This window comes from Protomyctophum parallelum (assembly GCF_964188405.1).
Source record: "Protomyctophum parallelum genome assembly, chromosome: 16".
Classification (NCBI taxonomy): Eukaryota; Metazoa; Chordata; class Actinopteri; order Myctophiformes; family Myctophidae; genus Protomyctophum; species Protomyctophum parallelum.
In genome coordinates, this window is record NC_139711.1 from 11,002,581 (window position 1) to 11,025,361 (window position 22,781).

At 42.5% G+C, this 22,781-nt stretch overlaps 1 protein-coding gene across 1 annotated transcript in view; it reads right to left on the reverse strand.

The window, feature by feature from the left end:
• The window catches only part of glra1 (glycine receptor, alpha 1), a 60,476-nt gene that overhangs the window by 10,337 nt on the left and 27,358 nt on the right, over positions 1-22,781 (reverse strand). Inside the window, exons 6-7 of the mRNA XM_083785450.1 lie at positions 16,988-17,202; positions 9,771-9,917 (exon numbers count right to left, since the gene is read on the reverse strand). Of these exons, the coding sequence (XP_083641576.1) occupies positions 9,771-9,917; positions 16,988-17,202 (362 nt within the window). The remainder of the gene's footprint in view (positions 1-9,770; positions 9,918-16,987; positions 17,203-22,781) is intronic.

Below are 22,781 nucleotides of genomic sequence, written 5' to 3' on the forward strand. Positions count from 1 at the left end.
TGTACAGTGTTGTCTACCGGCCAATGGGTATGTATGTGTTGGTGTCCTCCACCGGCCATACCCATTGGCCGGAACCAGGGCTGGCCCGGTTCTGGCGAGCCGCCCTGCGTCCGAAACGGTGGAGTTACCGTGTGGGGGGTCCCGCCGTTTCCGGCAAGCCACCCGCGTCCGAAACGGTTGAGAAACCGCTCAAAGAATAAAGACATTGCCAAGTGAATTAAAAGTTTAGAAATACAGGCTAATACAAATGTACAATTAGAGTCAGATTCATTTTCATTCTTCTCCTGGGAGATAGAGAGAGGTTGCTTCAGGGAGAGTAATATGCCAAAATGAATGGAACGGCACCGTTCTCAGCCACTTTTATGCAGGTCACAATCGTCACCTTCAGCTCTACTAATGAGGAGTGAAAGGAATAAATAAAACATAAACATAGGTCTGTAATGCATTTTAGTTGGTAATAGAGCACTGTCAAAATGCATTAGCCTAATCCGTTAGGCACTGAGGAACTGTCCATGGTCCTGGAAATGTCACTCACTCACTCCATGCTTTGGAGTTCGTTTTTTTGTCTTTTTGTTTCCTCTCGTCAACGCCGAGGAGCCCAGAGCGACAAATTACATGAACTAACACAACTATGTTGGTGTGTTTTCTCTGTGGATGACAACTTTCCGTGTTGGCATAATGACGGCATTGTGCCTCAACTTGTCTGCTAGTGCTTTGATTGATAACCTAATTTCATTGTTTCATTTGTTCACATTCGTGTTTGGTGGTGCATAATTTGACATATTGTTTTACAGTGCATCATTGTGTACGTGTTGTTATTTGGCCAATCTAGCGGTGTTCAAAAATAAGAGAAGCTTTCAAATGCAACCATGCTCATACTTCCTATACACATTGTGTTAATAATATAATAATTTACCTTCTTGACCATACCAGTGGTATTGCATATTTGGTCCTTTTACTATGAGTCACAGTATATTTTTCATTACTGATGACCATTTTGTTCAAATTTTAAATTCCATACAGTGTTGCCAACAATTCTGGAAAAAGTGAGGTCATCTAAATTATTATTCAAGGATTAGACTTTAGTATGTCTCCAGGGGTTAAATTGTACCGGAGCAGCTCAGCTCAGCTTCTCCTCCTGGCTGGCTTTTTCTCTTTGACACTAGGCTGCACACACACAATGACAGATATTCAACGTGCCGTAAAGAAAATAATAATAAATGAATAAATAGGGCATTTTTAGGTCAGTGTGTGCTGTAGAAACCTGACGCATGCTAACTTGCTGAGCCACAGGGCACCCCCAATGTGTCTTGTTTATTTGACTGCTAAGTACCCAACTCAACAAAGTACCCGACTCGCTTCATTCTTTCCATGTTCAGTTAATCAGAAGTGGCCTTTCCCCTGCATTCTGTTTTGGCTCACTCACTGGGGAATTCTGGGGAATTCACCTCTCCCTTCCTTTTTCCTGATTAGTGCAGCAATGGATGTGCATCAGGCGCACTGCTAAACAATTACAGTTATAACCAGCAGCCTGAAATTCTGACAGGTTGCCTACTATCTGTGCAAGGTGCCAGAACGTGGCATAATTAAATATGCATGAAATTAAAAGCCCTAGTTAATGCACTTTTTATTGTTAATGTTTGTCACTATATCAAAGCAGAGGCTCATAATGCAAACAACCTCGATTTATTAGTTGAGCTTTTGGTAGAAGGCTACTTCAGGACATGTCCTGAAGAAGGTCTTGTAGTGAAAGCTGTGGCCTATCGCTCTCGCTGTTTATTTACACTGGCTAATCCCTACTCTCTTATCTCCCCTTGTCTCCCAAAGCTGCAGCACAACCTCCCAGATCAAGGTGTTTAGAGAGACTAGCTTAATGAACAGGGAGAATGAACCCCTGACACCTGTGCGTGCGTGCGTGCGTGCGTGCGTGCGTGCGTGCGTGCGTTCGTGCGTGCATGCACACACACACGCGCTCACGCACACGCACCCCAAAGGTATCGTGATTAAATGAGATGATTATCAAAACAAACCTGTTTTCTCCACTAATAGTAATAACGCTCTGCAAGTTGTTAAAATGGCATCTTTCTGCTGAAGGGCAAGTGTTTTCAACTACTTCTCACTACCTTTCTGATGTGCTATTGTCTGGCACTTCCCAAACACCACCACCACTACAACAACAACTGCATAGAGCCAGGGACATTGTTCAAAAGGGGTCCGACGCTGTAAATCACTCAATTCTCCTGGACAAGCTGAAGGCGATCGGTTTTGATAGTGCATCATTAAACTGGATGAAATCCTACCTGGAGGGACGATAACAATAATGGACATCAAAGGAACCCTGTCCTCTCCCCTCCCAGTGAACTGTGGGGTTCCCCAAGGAAGCATTCTAGGGCCGTTACTGTTCCTACTTTATATTAACGACATGAATGCTGCCTGTAACTGCAAATTGTTTCTGTTTGCTGACGACTCAGCACTCCTGATTTCGGGGGAGGACAAAATGCAGGTTGAGGAGGCTGTATTCTTGACAACAGACTGACAGGTGAAAGCATGGCAACAAGGGTATTAAATCAAAAAAGTTAACCAAAGGACAAGATTTCTGGGCAGAATGTCCTCGTTTGTCAACAAAAGTGCTCTCAAGACTCTAATTCAGCTTTACTTTGACTATGCATGCACCTCTTGGTTCTCAAACATCTCTATGTGACTAAAGACCAAGCTACAAACCTCCCAAAACAAACTAATTCGACTACTCCTTGGTCTGGGGCCCATGACCCATCTTGTTGCAACCCATTTTTCATAGTCTAGGGTGTTAAGCAATTGAAATTGGGACTGATATTTAAAATTGTAAATGCAGCTTTTCCCTCTGTACCCACATACCTGTCAAACTACCTAAAAAAAGTGAGCGACTCTCACAGCCACAATACAAGAGGAAGCGAGAACAACGATCTGGTACCACCCACTTTCAAAACAAACGTGGGCAAATTCTCATTCTACAGCACTGCCACCCAAGTGTGGAATGCCCTGACAAATCCCTGGCGTCCTTTAAAACAGGCCTGAAAATCCACCTTTGCCAAAGGGAGAGGAAATGATTACCCCCCCCCCCCCCTTAGTCTAGTCTAGTGACTACTCCCACCTCCTTATAACCCCTTCTTTGTTTGCCAAAATGTGTTATTTTTTACCTTTTATGATGATTTGAATTTTTATTTTTTTTTTCTGTTTGACTGTACCCTGTACTGATTACATTTCTGTTTGACTGTACCCTAGTACTGATTACATTTCTGTTTGACTGTACCCTGTACTGATTATATGACTGCCAATAAAGTATTCAATCAATCAAAATACAGTCATTTGGGGGTCGAGTAGTGTGTGAGGAATTCTTTTTTTGTGTGTGATTTTAATATCTCATGTTTCCGCTCGGCTATTTCCATCCTCATGCTGAGAAAGACCTTTAGTAGCTTTCTACCTTGAGGCTTTTTAAAACATGTCATCACTTATTTTAGCACCACGCTGTGATACAGAACTGCACAGCCCCTTCTTGGCCAACGTGATGTAGGCCAATTTATTTTTGATGCATTCAACCAAAAAGGCTGTGTGTCATCTCATTCTGTCCACAATTCTCACCGTTTTAGATGCATTTTGATTGATTTAAATGATTTGCAATGCCCTATGCCTATGAGTAGGCCCCCTAACACACACACACACACACACACACACACACACACACAAGCACACACACACCACACACAGGCGAGGGTTGCATTGGCAGGGAATCGGGATGCCTTTTTATATATACAATGACAGCAAGAGTTAATCCTCGCCACACTTGTACTTCTAAAGGAGTTCTCTGTTTCACTCTGGAGAGTTGTTGTCTGTTTCTAAAGCGGGGAACGGCTGCCTGCCAGGCCCATCCTTCAAGCATGAATGGCTGCTATTGATCAGGTCCTTTTTGCAGTTGTCCCGCACGCCCACCAGGGGGGGACATCACTCTGTGTCACACCCCGCTCCCCCTACCCTGCAGCACAACGAGGATGCACTGACTCCATCGCTCTCCCGAGTGCCACTTTCTGCCTCAGCCTTTCTCTGTTGCGTCCTCTCTGGCTGTTTCTCTCTCCATTCTCCTCTCCATCTTTGTTCTTTCTTTCTCTCTCTCTCTCTCTCTCTCTCTCTCTCTCTCTCTCTCTCTCTCTCTCTCTCTCTCTCTCTCTCATTCCACCACTCTCTCGAATGACTGTAGTGTCTATTTCATGGGCTCTCTCTCTGTCTTTTTTATTTAAGACAAGTCTCTTAAACAAGTAGTACTGCAGGACTATGCACTTTCTCCCTAGCTTTTTCCCGTCTCCCCCCCCCCCCCCCCCCCTCTCTCTCTCTCTGGACAATCAGTGTCACTAATGAATCAATAAAGCATCAGGGTGGAAAACACAGAAATCAGCACACCTGGGAATGCTGCTATACTGCTGCAGATTCCCTCCCTGCAACATACAGCCAGTCAGCACTGAACCGTCAGAGCAAATGTACTGTACATTATTGGGGAGCCATGGAACCTGAAGGCCACGCCATCCAGAACAGAGGATGACTGTCTGTACTGTATGTACACACTAAAGGCTTCCCGTGTGTTCATTTAACTCTGACAGTGAACAGTGAAGTGAGTATTTTGCGCTTTCCTCAAAACACACAAAATCACACAAATCTCTATGTCTGGAGTCATAATTATGATCAAGATGTACCACCAGTCAGATCTTTCATATTCCATTTCAATTGGCTACGACTGACTTCCAAATTATGCAGGCCCTTGGATAGGCAACTCGGCCTGGCAGAGCCCTGCGCTCTGAGGGGCGCAATTTTCGAGTTAGCCTCTATGGTTACTCTCTCTTCCGTTTAGACGACGACAATTTCAGACGTTGAAACCGCAAGAAAGTGAAAATATTTGAAAACGCTCCGCCTCGCGACTATGTGACACATATATGCAATATGGGGGAAACAGCAAAACGTGTGATCTCACGACTCGCATCATGGCCACGTATGCTATTGCATCGATGTAAGCAAACAACTGTGACAGGACGTAGAACGGAAGTGGTCCTATAAGCATGCATGACTGGTCTATCTGGCAGCACGTCTCACCGCCACCTGACATGCATACCACGTTTTCAATGACTTTGCTGTCTCCGTGTAAACGCAGAATAAAAAAGTTGAGGACACAGCGGCATATTATACCATGTAAACATGGCCTATGTCTTGTCTTCATTCCAAATGCCTTTAACTCGTTAATGTCTTAAACCAGAATTCAGGAATAATGTTTTGTAATCATGACCTGGAATTTGTCCTCTGGAAGCTCTGAGGACATCTCTGTCTTATGTGTGGTTAATTTAATTATTGGTTTGTATCCTACTGTAGTAGTAGTAACGGTTTACAATGTGTATAATTCTGTTCAGTGTGGGGGGGGCTTCAATTTTCAATGAATACACTATGTTGCAAATGCGCTTGCCTTTCAGGTTTCTAGTTATAGCTTGAATATAGTTTAGGACCTTTATTCAACTGAAAATATACCTGAAATACTCCTGAAGTATTACATCTTTGACTTAGCCACAGATTATTGGACTCTTGCCCAACCATTTGCCCATCTCTGTGCGGTCTCTCTTTTTTTTCCTACATCAACAAACCTCATTACTGCAAATGCAAGAAATGTATTTATTCCTCTTCCCTTCTCTTGGTTGAATTGGGTGAGAAAGGGGGGCTGCAGCAGTGTCTTGGTTTATGGTGTGCAGCCTGGTAGTGACAGTTTCCTCTGCAGTGGGCTGAGTCCTGACTGACTGATGGCCCTCTCAGGGCCCTGGGCTCTGTGCTGCCGATCACATTAGAGTCATAATTAGAGCAACCGGACGGAGAGGTTAATTCAAAATGTGTGATGCTTGAGGACTGAATATCTGGCTCTCTTTCTGTGTCTTTGTGTATCTCTCGCTCTCTGTTTTCTCTGTTCTTTTTTCATCAGCAACAACTGCTCTTCCTCTTTCATTGCAGCTCTTCCTCTTCTCTCTCTGATGAACCACAATCGAAAACCCTCACTCCCAAAACTGATTACTTGAAACCATGATTACTTTATTTTACAGGATGACCTTTTTTTTTAAATCTTGTGTCTCTTTTTTTGTCAAGTAGGGCTTTGTTATTGCTTGGCTCACTCAGGACAGAATGATATGGTAATGAACTCTTGTATGTATGAGCTAGGTTCCCACAGGGACCCGTCTCGCTAAAATGAATGCTCTTCTAATGAGCTTTGGATGTGGCAGTGGCATACACTACATTATAACAGAATTAAAAAAAAATATATATATAAATATATAACACACACACACACACACACACACACACACACAGAGTGTGGCATTGCGGCTTGTGAGGCATGCCCGAGTGACCTGCTAAAAGAGTGATTTCCTGCGCCAAGTGGCCGATCCAATCACCTTGTGCATCGATGAGCTCGCCGTCTCAGTTAGCAAGCCATGGTGGACAGAATAGTTAATAATTGTTTCCAAATTGCACATACGCAACTGTTGAGTCAGTGAGGGAGGCTGAGTGAGATGACATAATGCTAAGCTAGTTGGTCAGGGATGTTTGTTGTAGAGTCACTTGAGTGAAATAAAATGACATAGGTTCTAAGCAAATGGCTAATGTGCTAGCGAATCTGACTATTATGATGGGTGCTAATGCTAATGGGTGGCCCTAATAGAGCATTTTTGTTCCTATGATATAACAGGTGGTAGATGCACTAGAATTGGGTCAATCCTGGTCAACAGTTGGCTGCCTGTGGGAGACAGTGCCTCTCATTCCTTTCCTGTCAGAGCAAGGGATGTTGGAGCTGAGAGAGAGAGGGACAGTCAGGCCACGAGGTACAGTCAGATTCAGGCGAGTGAGAGACAGTCAGGGCAGTAGCCGTGTTTACATAAACATACATACATGCTTGTCCATTTTAAACCGTGTGCGTGTGTGTGTGCGTGCGTAAATATATTAAATAGAGAAGGTTTTTAATAAAACCCACAATAAACAAATAACAAATACCAGATAAAACGCACGCACAAACAGTGTTTTTGTCAGCACTCAGTCAAACAACACTTCCATATTGACTGCCAGGTTTACTTCTTATTCAATACTGAAGCCTGGGACTGATAAATTCAACAGGACAGATACAACCGATTGATTAAATGCTTTAAAAGACAGAACCAGTCAAAGAATGACCAGTCCGGGGAAAACTGACAGCATAATTTACAAAGAATATGAAGCTGAAGGCAAGAACTTAAAATATATGTATTTCCATGCCAGAGATGTTCCATCTTCATCTAGATTAAGATTACTGATGACAAAAATCAAGCTATTTGATTGCTTTCGCCCCCCCCCCGCACTTGTGTGCCGTGTGTATGTGTGTGTGTTGGTCACGTGTGCATGTCTGCAGATAATCTTGCAAACACAAATTAGTGTTATTATTGTGCATGCTGCCACAGAACTCAATCGTGACATTATAACAGTCTGCTTTATGATGTGGCCTATAATTCTTGAAACTGCCTTCCTAGATTTATGAGGCAACTTCCCATGTAGGCCACGACCATTTACGCCTATTTTCAAAAGACACCAAAAAGTAGTGCAGTAAACCTGCACTAAGCGCTATGCCAGTGTGAAAAATACACACTTTACTCTATACACGGTATATGATGTTACACAAGGTAACCCACAAATAATCCGAAGAACAGGCCAGGATTGAAAAATACTTGATTCGAGATTTCAGCATCTTTCCTCTAGGATTTATGTTAGTAAGGTGATAAGGTGATATTCTGGGCCAGATTGGACTAGTAATGGCATTGTTTGGCCACAATCAGGCTCTCTCTCTCTCTCTCTCTCTCTCTCTCTCTCACACACAGGCAGGTCTTATGCGCTTGACTTAAATACGTTTCGAAGTCCCAGGCTGTTGGGATAAGGAGAGGAATTCATCATCAAAACCACATTGTGATTTTTACAACATTGGTGTGATTTTTTCACCCACTCCACCTCCTACCCGTGACACCTGGGTAGACAACCGGGACGCTACAGTGCGAGTACTTCATTCACATTTGCCCTTAGATACTTTATTTGCAAACCAGAAAAAGTATTATTTATGAGCACAGAAGGGACAGTGCAGCCTGTGCAGGAACAGTGCTTTAACCGTGCAGTTTTGCCCCTGTTTCACAACTCACAACCACCTGTAATGTTTTCATTCCAATATAAAAGAAAACTAGTTTGAAGTAATTCAAACCACCGTCTCCAGCCCGAAACAATCATTATTGTTGGACAGTGTTGTATTCTTTTTCAAGCCCAAAGGCTTGCTAGCCGAGGATTAAGTAGCAACGTTGACCGTAATAATTGTTAATACTCTATTCTTTTTTAAAGGTATTTGAGCCTTTATTCTGGCCAGGCAGTAACAAAAATCAATAAGGAGACAAAAACATCTATAGGAGTAATAGCCAATACAGAGATACTGTGTGGGCTCTCTCTGCAGTGGGTCGGAACAAATCTCAAAGCCTTTTGTGTTTGCCCTTTGAGAGATACAAGCACTGGCATGGATCAATAGCAGCTACGTACACACACTGATCCGCTCATCCCTCTCAAAAAGAGGCGTTATTTTTATGTAAACAGGGGTCCTTTTTATGTCTTGACAATATGGGACAATATGGAATTGGCTTTTTTGTTTTTGTTGATACTAAAGTCTAAATGGTTGAAAGATGTCTCTGGTTGAAAGAGACAAGGAGATCACATGTGCTGTGGTCTTTTCTAGTCAGAGCGTGGGTATCCACTACATTTATTCAATGATCAAATCTACCTCATCAAGAGGTGAAACTGGTCTGAATTTAGGTAAAAAGCGTGTTTGTGTCCTATAGTATGTTTAGCATGGTGGCTCAGTACCAGCGGCGCTGTCATACTGTAGATTCAACTGGGACTCGTGACCTGTGTGTCCCATGTTATCACCTCTCTCTTAAGTAAGCACTGAAGATCGGAGTAGCTTATTGTCTATCGGTCAAGAACGATGGTTTCTATCCCCTTTTCAATGTAATAAATAATAATAATAATAAAAATGAATTGCATTTTTATAGAGCTTTTCCAAGTGCTCAAAGCGCTTTACAATAGTTAATTCATTCATACATTGGGAGGTGAAGCGGCGACCAGTCGACACTAGCGTCCTCACTTCCCACATTCACACACCAATGGTGGCAAGCTCACACCGGCCGACTCATTGGAGGCAATGTAGGGTTCAGTGTCTTGCCCAAAGACACTTTGACATGTAGACAGGAGGAGCCGGGATTCAAACCGACCCAGGGATCATTGGACGACCTGCTCTACCTCCTGAGAGATGGGTTTCTGAGGTGGAGGGGAGCACAACACCTACAGTACCATCCGTTCCCAGTACTTGGCAGTTGGCACACGACTTACCCAAACCTTGCTACTCATACATTGAGTTTGTGGTGCCGACCGAGACACCATCTCCTCTCCCTATCCTGTCATGTGCGAGCTTAGTCATTTCTTTTTTCTTTTACATGAACACATCCCTGGCGCCACTCTGCTGTACTGACCACACAGTGTTGCACGCTGAAAATTACAGATCTACAAACTCATAATGCTTATAGGTCGTAGCTAGATATATATTTCCACGCAACAAAGTATGAATCAAGCTTTAAAAGTAACCCACTGAAGAACCAAGCAGATGTTAAACAGAATAAGACCCCAACACATTCCAAAGGAACGTGAAGTAGAGTATTTACCTTCATGTGTCGTCGTCTCCTTCTGAAGCGAAGTAGCTCCTTGTGTTGACGGGCGATGAAGTTCACAGCGGCGTACTCCAGCAGGGCAGAGAATACAAACAGCAGACACACAGCCATCCAAATGTCAATGGCCTTCACATAAGACACCTGGGGGTTGAAGAGGAGGCACAGAGTTGTTAGATAAAATTATGCCAATATTGCTGTTATAATTCTCCAAGAACTCTTGTGGCATTTAGACTTTTTCAAGTGTAGGGTGTGTACCAGTCATCAGTGCATAATTGGTTAATTCATTCATTTCTGAAATGCCCAAGCTAAAAAGCTTGGCTGACTACTGTAACTGACTAATTTGTCAGTTTAATCTCATACACTGTGAAACAGAGTGAATATGCACAATACTGTTACGATTTTTCGGGAGATCCAAAAGTTTTATAAGAATGAATCAGCTTTGTTTCTTTAGTTTTTTAGCGAGGGCACATTGGGTACATTGATTTTATGAGTTAAGCAGATACAACACCATCCGCTCCATCTGTCAATGAGTTGCGAGGGGGAGCAGCGGGTGGTGTTTGAGACATTTTGGCAGACGAGGTCTGGCTGTAATTAAAGCAGTGAAAATGAGTACAAAGGACTGGATCAGGATCACAGTTGTACTGCCATCCAAATGTCGGTCGTTCAGCATCACAAACTGAAATGTACCGACGCCAAGTCTGAAGTTCATAAGGATTATTTTGTTGTGTTGTGCGTTAGAGTCAGACCAGTGGTTCCCAAACAGTGTTCCTTGGGATATTGTGACGATTAGATTACATATTATTATTGCAATACACATGCAAATCAAATGCTATGAATATTTGTTTATATACTGTACACAGACAAATGTGATTGTCTTCCACATATTTAAAATAGGGCTTAATACAAAATGTAAAAACATTTTAAAAAAATAACAAAGTTTGATAAGACACATGTTACATAGGCTATTTTGAATGGATATGAATATAGGTGTTCCTTGAGATTTTGAATAGTCCCTTGATGCCTTGGCACAAAAGGTTTGAAAACACACGCGGTCCCATAAGACTATGACCTTGTATGGAAGCTAGATTTAGCAGTTGCCATAGCAACAATCAGTAAACAAGCTATCTTTTTGTCATATTCTATCTGATAGACTGCTAAAACGTTTTGGAACCACTGGTCTAGCGGCCCTTGATTATTATTATTATTATTATTATTATTATTTGTGAGCCATGCAGCCTCTGAAGAAACATTCATGAAATCCTATTACCGTAAAATATAAACATGTCAGCTATTGAATGTCAAGGTGAAGGATCGGGCATCAAGTCACTCAGATGTTGACACTGTTACATAACAGTGCTGTGGTGTGATGCCAGAGGGACAGCCCAGATAATGACACTTAGAAATGAAGTGTGGCCGCTTCACTGGCGTCTTTCCGTCGAGTGCTGCCATTACTCATTTGCTGTGTCGTACCACTACGACTCTTGAGAGTCTTAGCCGCACAATTACCCTGCACAGTTTTTAAGAAGGAGAATATCCCTGTTCCCCTTGTGGAGATCCAAGCCCAACAATGCAGACATTCAAATCCAATTAAACCACGACCCCGCTATCAGTGCAAATACAAAGTGGACCTAATCGCAGCATGGCCTCATTTTCAGTTCACAATTGTCACGCTGAGTCCTGCCCCTACTGGGAAAGGAAAACATTTATCCTCAATCTTAGCTCTAGGAGCTCCTGCTGAGAGCCACGTACGTCTGAACGGTGAACTTGTTCATTGCACTTTCCGGCTAAACGGGCATGGAGAGAAGAGGGAAGATATAATATATCTTATATAAATCCATGAATATGTATGCAACATACAGGTACAACAGTATCTACACACAGACACACACACACACACACACACACACACACACACACACACACACTTTGTGATTATATGTTGGGGGGGATAGCATTGGGACACAACGGAGGTACTGTAAAGAGAGCAGAGAACTACATTGCTGTCGTCGAAGAGCCCATGGGCTGTATTTTGCGTGTCTTAAGTACCAGGTCTTATTACTTAACTTAAGACCTGGAGGCGTGGTCAATGCTCTTTGGCCACTCAGAATAGCCAAATGGCATTGATCACGCCTCCAGGTCTTAAGTTAAGTAATAAGACCTGGTAATTAAGACACACAAAATACAGCCCCTTGTCTCAGAAGAGGGATTCAAAGAGAAGAGGAGAGGTGTACCATATGTGTAGCTAGTATACTGAGTGGATCCCATATCGCAATGTAAGGATATTTGGGAGAAAAAGTGAGATGGAACCAGGCAGCCAGCCAGAGAAGCAGACATTGGGCCATGGATCAACTACTGCAAAGCCAAGGTTGTCTGCGGGCTGGAAAAGAGCAGGGATATACAGCACTGAGCTTAGCTGAGCTTGGCTAGCTAAAGCCTCCCCCTAGCCTCGACACCCCAACGTCCGCTCCTGTCTGGGCATCAGAAGACTAGTGTTTGTGACAGTGACTGACCAGAGCGCTGACCTGAGGACAACAGCTTAGGTGGCATTTTCTGACGGCACGGTTCAAAGAACATTGGTCACATAATGCATAATGAGAACGCAGCAGTGGGCTAGCCGGGGCCAGTACGCTGCACAATCCTGAGTGGTAATTTAACTGAGAATGTAATCCCGTAAAACCAAGGGTTCATTTCCACATTCCCAGGGTTAAATTACAACTCATGATGTTGCAGCTGTGTACCTGCAGCTGTGTACCCTGAGTGATTTCAGGCTATTTTGATGACTGATTGTTTTACTGATTGGCTGGCTGACTGACTTTCTGACTGGCTGGCTGACTGATTAGTCAATAGACTAGGGAAATAGAAGGAGAGAGCCATCTCATTTCATGAAACTGTTGCCTACCCCATCTATATGACATAAATACATGGCATCCATTAGTCACAGCAGATATCATACGTCAATCCCACATAATTTAATAACATTGAATAGATTTTTGTGGGTATGCATATTTGTGACTGTGTGTGTGTGTGTGTGTGTGTGTGTGAGCGTGAGCGTGTGTGTGTGTGTGTGCGGGGGGGGGGGGGGGGGGGGGGTTGGGGGACAATATGTACATCTAGGCGTGTGTGTGTGTCCGTAAGTATTAGTACTTTATCTTGTGTTTGTGAGAGACAGAGACAGCAGTATGTCTGTATGTGTGGAACAATATGTACATCAACGTGTGTCTATAGTGTGAGCAGTGTGTGTATACCTTTTGTGTGTGTCTGTGTAGGGGGGAGGGGAGAGGCAGCAGTATGCCCACCTAAGCTCAGCTCCAAGTGTGATCATTATTGTGACAGCTGAACTGCATAGAAATCACGCTTCACTTGTTCAATTTCCACAGCACATGAATCACCTAATGTCAACACAAACAGAAGAGTGTGTGTGTGTGTGTGTGTGTGTGTGTGTGTGTGTGTGTGTGTGTGTGTGTGTGTGTGTGTGTGTGTGTGTGTGTGTGTGTGTGTGTGTGTGTGTGTGTGTGTGTGTGCGTGTGCGTGTGCGCGTGCGCCAGTCATGGATTAAAGCTTCCCTGGACATAATTATACAATCCTCTTGGCTCACGCGAACTCCTACCATTTTAAATCCCCCACAGTGTAGCAAAAGGTTCCTCCTCTTAGGAGAAAAAATATTAAACAATTTCTTGCTGTCACCTTACAGTCCCTCGTTCCAACTCCCCCACCTCTCCTTTTGCACTCATCCCCCTCTCTCTCTCCCCCCCCCCCCCCCCCCCCCCCCTCTCTCTCTTTCTCTCTCACTCGTGTTCCCTCTAAGGACACAGATCATGCCCTGTGTCTGACATACTGTGGAAATCACAGTTATGTAATGACGGAAGTTTTCTGCTTCACAGCAAAAACAAAATAACACATCCATCTGCATTGTGAGTGCGCATGCTCCGGACCATTTGACATGCAGAGGAATATTATCCACTCATGTTGATGTTTACATGTCAGGATGGCGTCTGGTAATCTGAAGGTCTCCGGTTTGACCCCCGAAGCCTCTGGTATATGTGTTGTAAGGCACTTTTAACAACAAAATTGCTAACGCTAGCGTTAGCTCATGATAGCTGTCTTTCTCCAGAAACGTTAATATTAAATCGCGATGCAGTGTAAAATCTGAAAAGAACCTCGCGGATCTGATCATCACCATGGACAGTGCCCCAGTTTCAGAGAAACGTGGGATTTGATAGAGCGTAAATACACGTTTATGGCACGAAATGTGTTAACAGACCGCCAGGTCTCATCATCACCATTTGAGCACCAGCCTTCAGCTGGCTGGAGCTGAATTAAAAAGCCTTTATTGTGACACGGCTATACAATGGCTGTCATGTCACAATAACAGCGTTTTAAGTGTATTCATTTGATACCTTTTGAGTGCCTGCCTGGGACTTTCTCTTATTTGCAGAATGCCCGTATATGGAGATCCCTTTGTCATCAATATTGGCCAGCAACTCTACACCTGACCTCAAACCCTTAGATCCCCATATATAACTCTAGACGGGCCTGCCCAAAAGTTATTAGTGCAGACGCGCCCGGCATCCGGCGAAAACTAGAATTCTCAACAGGCCCTACCTGGGCCCTCATCAAACCCTGTACACTCAAGACACTTCCCCCGCCGCCTCCCTTAGATCTCCATATATGGAGCTGACCTGTTCTGCTGTTCCATATGCTGATCTGACCACATCAAACCCTGTACACTCAAGACATGCTCCATATATGGCCAGGACAGAATTCATTCCATATGTTGATCTGACCCTCCATGCCAAAGCACCAGCGCTCGCCCAGCAGTCTGCTGTCACCCAGGCCGATGCGTGCACGCGACCTCAGGCAAGGGGTAATAGGCCTATAATTTACATGCATCCAGACACATCCCTTGAGTTTCATACAATATGGCACACTTAATTAGTATCCAACTGCACGTACATCACAAGTGCAACAGTGTTGTTGCACTTGTGATGTACGTGCAGTTGGATACTAATTAAGTGTGCCATATCTAAGTTAATGTGTGAACCACTTCGAAACTCCAATGACCAGGGGCCATTATCACCTCAAAAAACCACGCATAAGCCTTCACCTCGAACGCCACATTATCACCTGCATGAGGCTAATGAAGTCCTGCACATTCTTACTACAGTCTTGCTGCCGGCAGCCCTCCTCCTGCGCATCAGACGCAATACCTCGGATGGTTAGCAGACGGTGTACGATTTGTTTTTCTTCAAAATCCCCTGCAGGGTATGCTATGTGTGGCATAACACACCACTGGATGATGTAGGGCAGTGGTTCCCAAAGTGGGGTCCGGGGAACCCTAGGGGTCCTTGAGAGAGTTCCAGGGGTCCCCAGCTAAATGATAATTAGGAACCAAATGGACCCTTATAGGTCTGTAACTCAGAGAGTTTGCAAATGGAACCAAATGGACCCTTACGGGTCCATTTGTACACTCTCAGAGTTAAATTAACATTGATTTTACAATATAAATCGGTATGTGCCAGAGATAGAAATGCCTTTAAATGGGAGTCCGTAGACTAATGCATGTCTAACTGGGGGTTCTTGAAATTAAACGGGTTGAGAATCACTGCTGGAGCCGTAAAAATGGGGTTCCCTGGCATTTTCAAATGCGGTTCCACGGGCTAATTAGTGTCAATTTGGGTGTCCTTGACATGAAAAGGTTTGGAAACCACTGATGTAGGGTCTTGTGAAGGTGGCTGTGTCACTGTGGTTTTAAAGTGGACACCTCCCATCATAGAATAGGCTCTGTGCATCACATGTCATGCACATATAACACCATATCATCAATGTCGAGCAGAAACCTTGTAGGCTATCTCCTTTCTCTCTTTTTTTCTCCTTCCATAAATTAATTGGCTATTGGTCACCACCACTTAAGCCATATTTACATTTTGAAATTTCGCCTATAATGACAAAAAATAGCGTCATCAATCGTGGTTAATCTTGTGGTTAATCTTTTTGTGGGTTTTAAGTATTTAACCATGAGTATTAACAAGAGATTATGACGAAATATTAGCTACTTTGGATGTACTGGAAAAGTAACGGTTTTGGACAGGTTTCCGGTTTAAATTTGCTGCAGCGCCAAACAAGCTACTCAAGCAAGAAAAAGTATTTTTTTAAATAATAGCTAGTGCCTATTTTCTCCCACATAAGTTCTCAGGAAAGTATAAATCTTAAAGTTGTTCTCATCATCTTTGTTTTAACATAAATATGTGCAAAAGATATTTAATCTTCTTTAGAAGATTCCCTGTTCAAAAAGTCTTGGAGTCTGGAAATAGCCTTAAGTCTTCATTGTTTGGTATTGCAAATCATATCGCAATATTTCGTGGAAGTAATTTAGTCGTCCAATTATTTCTTTCGCCTTTTAGAAGAATAAGAATAGTCTCGTGTTTATTTCATGGATATACAATTTTGGCTAAACTGAATTGAATGACAAAATCTAATTAATAAATAAATACATAAATAAAGTTGAAACAACAATTCAAATAAACAATTAAAATAATTCAAATATTCATTTCATTTTCAGAAGAGATTATTACGTTTTGGGAGATCCCTCCCCACATGACTGACTCATGTGCCACATAATCTCCTCTCTCTAATGACTCTTTGCACTCTTCCGCCCAAGGAGAAGTGCTGATGAAAACATTGAAACACCAGAAAAACTAAACTAAAGAAAAAATCACACCCCTCTCTCTCTCTCTCTCTCTCATTAGCAGGCAACAGTGCAGCACTCTGTTTCTGGCACAACAGCGCCCCTACTGGTACTCATAGTCATATACTGGTGCTCAGGTGCTCATCAACACATACAGTAGGCACATAGGTGAACACGGACATTGCTGTTCCTTGGAGTGGTTGCACCACTCAAAAACACCAGAAACGTTTTTTTTTTTTGTACTACGCATTTTCATTCCGGAATTGTAACAGAGTACTTCTACATTGCAGTATTGATATACTTTTACTTAAGTAAAAAATCTGACCCGTCTGAAGTGAGTGGTGCAAAAAAACTCTGTGCACAGTGTGAAGCTCAACAGCGCCACTTTGTCACCTAAACATACATACATAGATAGAGACACGGGGACAGACATTGCTGGGCAGTGGAGTGGCTGCACCCTATGGTTGCACCACTCAAAAAACGTGAGTAGTTTTTCCACCACTGCTGATGACGAGTTGGTACTGACCTTGGGCAGAGAGGCTCGGGAGCCAGAACTCTGGGTGGTCATGGTGAGCACGGTGGTGATGCCCAGGCCCACGCGGGCCGGCGCCGCGTCCATGTTGATCCAGAAGGAGACCCAGGACAGGATGACAATGAGCAGCGACGGAATGTACATCTGGATCAGGTAGTAGCCCATCTGACGCTCCAGGTGAAAACGAGCCTCGATGCAGGTGAACTTGCCTGCAAGGCCACGGGGAGAGAAGGGCAACAAGATGACACTTTTGAACCCTGTTTAACCCATTCAAGAACGAGAACCCCTTTTGGTGTTTTAAGCATTGTAACAATTTACAATTTAGGCATTTAGCAGACGCTCTTAATCCAGAGCGACTTACATTAAGCAAGAACAAAAGCATGGGAATACATCACATAAAAGCATTTATCATGAAACATGCGTAAGCTAAGAAAGTAACAGTGGAATATCTATATAATGAAACTATACATATACTACTATGCTATACATGTACTATGGCGTGCTATGACTATATACAATGCAATTATAGTGCTGTCTACATAACATGCTATAAGTCTGTATCAAATGCTATCTAAGTCTACGGAAGTGCTATCTATTATGTTATACTTTAGGTATTGAAAAATAGCAGATCTATAAAAGCACAGAATGCCGCGCTATGAGCTATTTTGGGGAAATCGTGAAAATGTGGCGCAAATCTTTGAATATATATTCTTTCAGAGAACGTTTTTAACTCAAATCTTTGCTTCTGGGCGGTTCCTGGAACAACAATTTCAGATGGGGGGGTCGACGACCAATTACATTTGGGGTCCTTGACATGAAACAGTCTGATAACCACTGACAGTATATGTTCTTCAGAAAACGGTCATGATTTTGAAGACATTTTGTAGAATCTGGTCTCAGTCCTAAAGAACCACTGCTTTTAGAGTAGTTGTTCTCAGCCGGTGTGCTGAGGCACATGATAGAGTCAAGTACAGAGTGCCTTGAGATGTTTTTGACATATTATTGAGGGAAATAAACAACAGAAACAGGACAGGTGCTCACAGGAGAAAAGTAGTAGCTCTTGGATCAAACAGGATGAAAAAAAAAACCCAGGCACTATCAAAGGAGGGAAACACTGTTTGTACATCTGCTTTGATATTTGTTAAAAATCTTTGACGTTTTGGCAATTTAAATAACTTGTACTTTTGAACACGTGTTTTTAAAAGCAAGCACTCCAGTACTTTAACCTAAGTGCAAATTTGACATAGCAGCTTTCACTTGTAATGATTGACTCAATAGTGGTAAGCACTGGTTCTGAGTACGGCTCTCAAGGACATGGCTTTCACCTCCTTTGATGATGAGGATGTGCCTCGTTGCAGGTCAAATTACCTGGAGAGAAGATGGAGGGAACATTAAGAGCAAGGGAAGGAAAGAAAAAAAGAACCGAGGGAGATTTTTATGGTCAGATTTCCAGTCTGACACATTAGCATAGGGATATATGCCTTATTTCCAGACCTACTCATTAAACTCTGAAAGTGTACAAATATACCTCTAAGGTTTATAATATTGCTTTCAAATCGTATCACCCAGGCTTCAATACATGTGAATTTACTCATTCTGAGCCATTTGCCCGAAATAAAGGAGTTTAAAGGTAGGAGGGGCAAGAAAGAAGGCTGATACAAAATAAAATAAAATAAAATAAATTCCAAAGGAAAGTAACTCAAAGTCACTGACCCAAAATATTTAAATATATTTTAGTAGCTACTGTAAGTGTAAGGTAGAGATTATGTCGCTGGGTTTAAGAGCTGAACCTTTTTTATTTTACAGGGTAAGAAAAGGCGAAGGAAGAGAGGAATGAAGGAGAGAGAGAATAGAAATGATGTTCAGATTATGCAGCGGTAAAGAGACGGGAGTATGGGAGACGGAGAAAAAGATGCTTCTGATCAAATCTGAGTTCATCAGCCCAGGGAGGAAATGGACGTAAACAGAGTTGAAATGGCTAGAGAGAGAGAGAGAGAGAGAGAGAGAGAGAGAGAGAAGAAAAGACCAAGATGGTTGCAGCTGGCTTTGATACTAGAGGCATTCATCCATAGCAGGAGGGAATTACAGACGGGGAGGAGGGGCTGGAAGAAAGGATGTAGAGATGAGGATGACAAAAGAGAGAGAGAGAAAATGATCAGTGGAAAGTAGTAACTAAGTGGATTTATTCAAGTACTGTACTTTTTTGAGGTATTTGTACTTTATTTTTCTACTCCACTACATCTTAAGCCCAAACCACATCAAAGGGTCGGGTTGGGACTAAATGTTTTTTAAGGTAAACCACACCAATGCAACTCATTGCAACTCAATGAGTTGCGTTGGTGTGGTTTACCATTAAAAAAAAAGAAAAAAAAAAAAAGAAAAAAACGTTTTGTCCACTCCCAACCCGACCCTTTGGTGTGGTTTGGGCTATAGATGTAAATATTGTACTTTTACTTATTTCAAAATATGTTTTATACATTTGAAAACTTGAAATGGGACATTCTGCATAAAGTGTAGAGGCCTACACTATTTTAAGTGCATTTTTATACCAATACAGTTGTACTTTTACTCAAGCAATTTTGAATACCAGACTTTTACTTGTACTTGTACAGTATTTCTGCATTGATACTTTTGAGTACTTTTCCACCACTGCAGGAAGGCAGTGTACAGTACACGGCACACTCTGGGACCCTTCTGAGTCCACTTTCACACAACCTGGAGTTAAAGGAATACCCCTATATTTACTGTGCAGGGAACGAGGGGGGAGAACAGAAGAGAAGGGGATAAGACACGGCAACGAAATAAGGAGATGGCTGTGATAACGTCACCATGCTATCTGGTGCGGGGGAGTGGAAATGGGCTTTGATAACTCTGAACCTTATCCATACCGAGGGAGGGAGGGAGGGGGAGATGAGATGAGATGAGAAAGACCATGCCCAGAGCCATAGAGTAAGACAGAGTTACGACATTGAGGGGCAGAAAACAGCCTGGTCACGTGGTTAATGTATACTCGCGTGAGCCCATAGACTCCAATGCATTCCGTAAACTTCCGGTTGTCCCCATTCAATACTTCCGGTTGTCCCCATTCAATAGAAGCCGTAGAAGAGCCTGGCCCCATGAAGTGAACGGAGTTGTCATAACTCTGTCTTACTCTGTGACGCTGACCATGCCTAAGTCGCTGTTTCTCTCGACGTTCGGTCCGAAGTTCACCAGGGGACCAACTGCACCCTTTTACCCAGTGGTGTAGTCTAACGTTATACACTATATACGTAGTATGCTGTGCCGAAGGGGGACTTCCCCATGGTTCGACATCCCATTAGTTCGAACATGCATTAAGGTTGGCGAACATGCATTAAGGTTGGCGAACATGCGCTGCTCCCGTGCTTGTGGTTATGTTTAGGTTAGGGTTAGATAGGGTTAGTAATGGTCGAACTAACGGGAGGTCGTACCAATGCCATGCCGCTGTGCCAAAGTTCAGCCATCGACCACGTGCGAGCATAATATAGCCTATTATGTGGGCATGTCGCGCAGTGAATAATTATGGTATGTCGCCTGGGAAAACCTAGGCTACAGCATTGCCCTTACCTCCGTCTGTAACTCTGAGAGGGTACACTGTATCATTCTCAGCACTGTACAATGTAAGAGTCCATTTGGTCATCCTGGTCTTACCCAGACCCGAGGTTGAGTGACAGTGGCCTAATTTATAGGCTGCTCATTTTTACAATGGTGTCCCGCGCCGAAAATAGAACATCTACAAGCTCGCAAATGCGCCATCGCACCATGACTCTTGCTGATGTAACATTTCGATAACACTGTCATTCATAATGCAGGCATTTTAAAGACGGGGCTTTTTGGGAATTTTATTTTGAAATTTCATTCAAAAAAACGTGTGCTTCTGAACCAATCTGAGCGTTGCATTCAGGCTATGGGTCGTATAGCTCCGCAACGCTGGAGTTGTTTGTTTACAAAGCATTACAAGTCAGATACAGAGCATGCAGCTACTACGTGACTTATTTCTAAACTATAATGTTTTCAGATACATATTTTAGCGTGCTGATTAAGTTTAAAATGAGTAAATACACTGTCTGGATGTCGTATTGAATGAGATTAACAGAATATTTCTGTAATCATGCGGGACTCGATACGTCATCATGCATCACGTTTTCGTTCAAAGGAAGTAATTCAATTTAGATTTTTATGGACTTTTGATATAAAAAATACACAAACATTTCAATTTTCCCATTGTTTTTTCATCCATTGTTTGTTAGGTATATGCCCATATGATGAACATATTTCTTCATTTCACTACGTCTTTAAAGGCTTTTTTTTTGTCGAAGCGCAGGTAAATTAAAATAGTTTATTGCATCGTGGCTATATGAGCTGTGTAACCTCCTGTAGTCAGCACCTCCCCACTATTGGTGTGCACTCCTACCCTTTTTGTTTTCCTCGTATTAACACCTTGAGGGCCCGGGCCTATTTAATCCATTAATAAAATGTGCCCATCGTCAGCAAGCGCCTCTAGGCTTGCTGACGATGGATCAGTTTTCACAGCACTAATTTGACGGAGATTATCAATCTCCATCTCGGGCACATGACCGTGCACTTGAACTTGGCGGTGATTTACGCCATGGGCCCCGATGGTGTTAACATACTCTACCGTACAGAATATGAACACATTGACACATAAAGAATTGGTGATTTGGTGTAGATTTAAAAGAAAATGAGTGCTATGCAACTCAGGTCCAAGTACAGAGGGTCTAAGTGGTTAAAACTGGATGGACGTTTACTTTCATGACATGGACTGTAACCGCCTAGTCTCCGCTCTTCCTTTTAGCAGACCTTGTATTGTAACTGTATTGTCAATCAATCAAACCTGCTGTTAAAGCATAATTTGTCCTCGCGTCGGTACAATGGGGAAAGTTTAACCTACATGTTTATGCTTGGAGCCAGTTGTAGTAAGAGTGGAGTAGAGGGATTAGAACAAAGGCTTTAGATAATTGCCTCCGTCAGAAGTATCCAACTCCAACTCTCAACTCACTCGTTACACAACGCCTCGCTCGCTCCAAGCATCAACAGTCATATTTAACCTAGCCTTTGGTTGAGACAAATGCTGCTGCAAGCACAACGCAAATGTTACTGCCCTGTCTATGCAGCAGTTTTGGAAAAAAGTACTCAAAGTTTTTACTTAAATAAAAGTATCAATACTGCAAAATAGAACTACTACTCGGTTACAAGTAAAGGTCTGGAATTCAAAATGTACTTGAAAGTACAAAAGTATTGGCATCAATATGTACTTAAAGTACCAAAAGTAAGTCATTGCAGAATGTCCCATTTCAAGTTATCAAATATATTTAAAAAAAACTTAGCAGATCTACAAGCTCATAATGTCTCGCATTGTGAGTTTGTAGATCGGCTATTTTCAAATGGCCGAAATGTTTATAGGGCTGAATTGGTTAGTGTATGTTTTCTTTTTTTTTAACACACTATTTTGATTTTTATTGATGAATAAATGAAAAAACATATGTGTACATTTTGTTGTATCCGACATGTGTTAGTGTATGTTTTGAAATGATAATCAAAATCTACAAAATAAATGTAGAGGAGTAAAAGTACAATATTTGGATCTGAGATGTAGTAGAAGTAAATGTATGGAACTTGTAAATACTCAAGTAAAGTACAAATACCGCAAAACAAAATTGTAAATGTACTTAGTTTCTGCTTTTAGTGTGGTTGAAATTACAGGTCAGGTCCTGAAAGCTCAGAACATGGGTTCAGTATCCATGTTAAA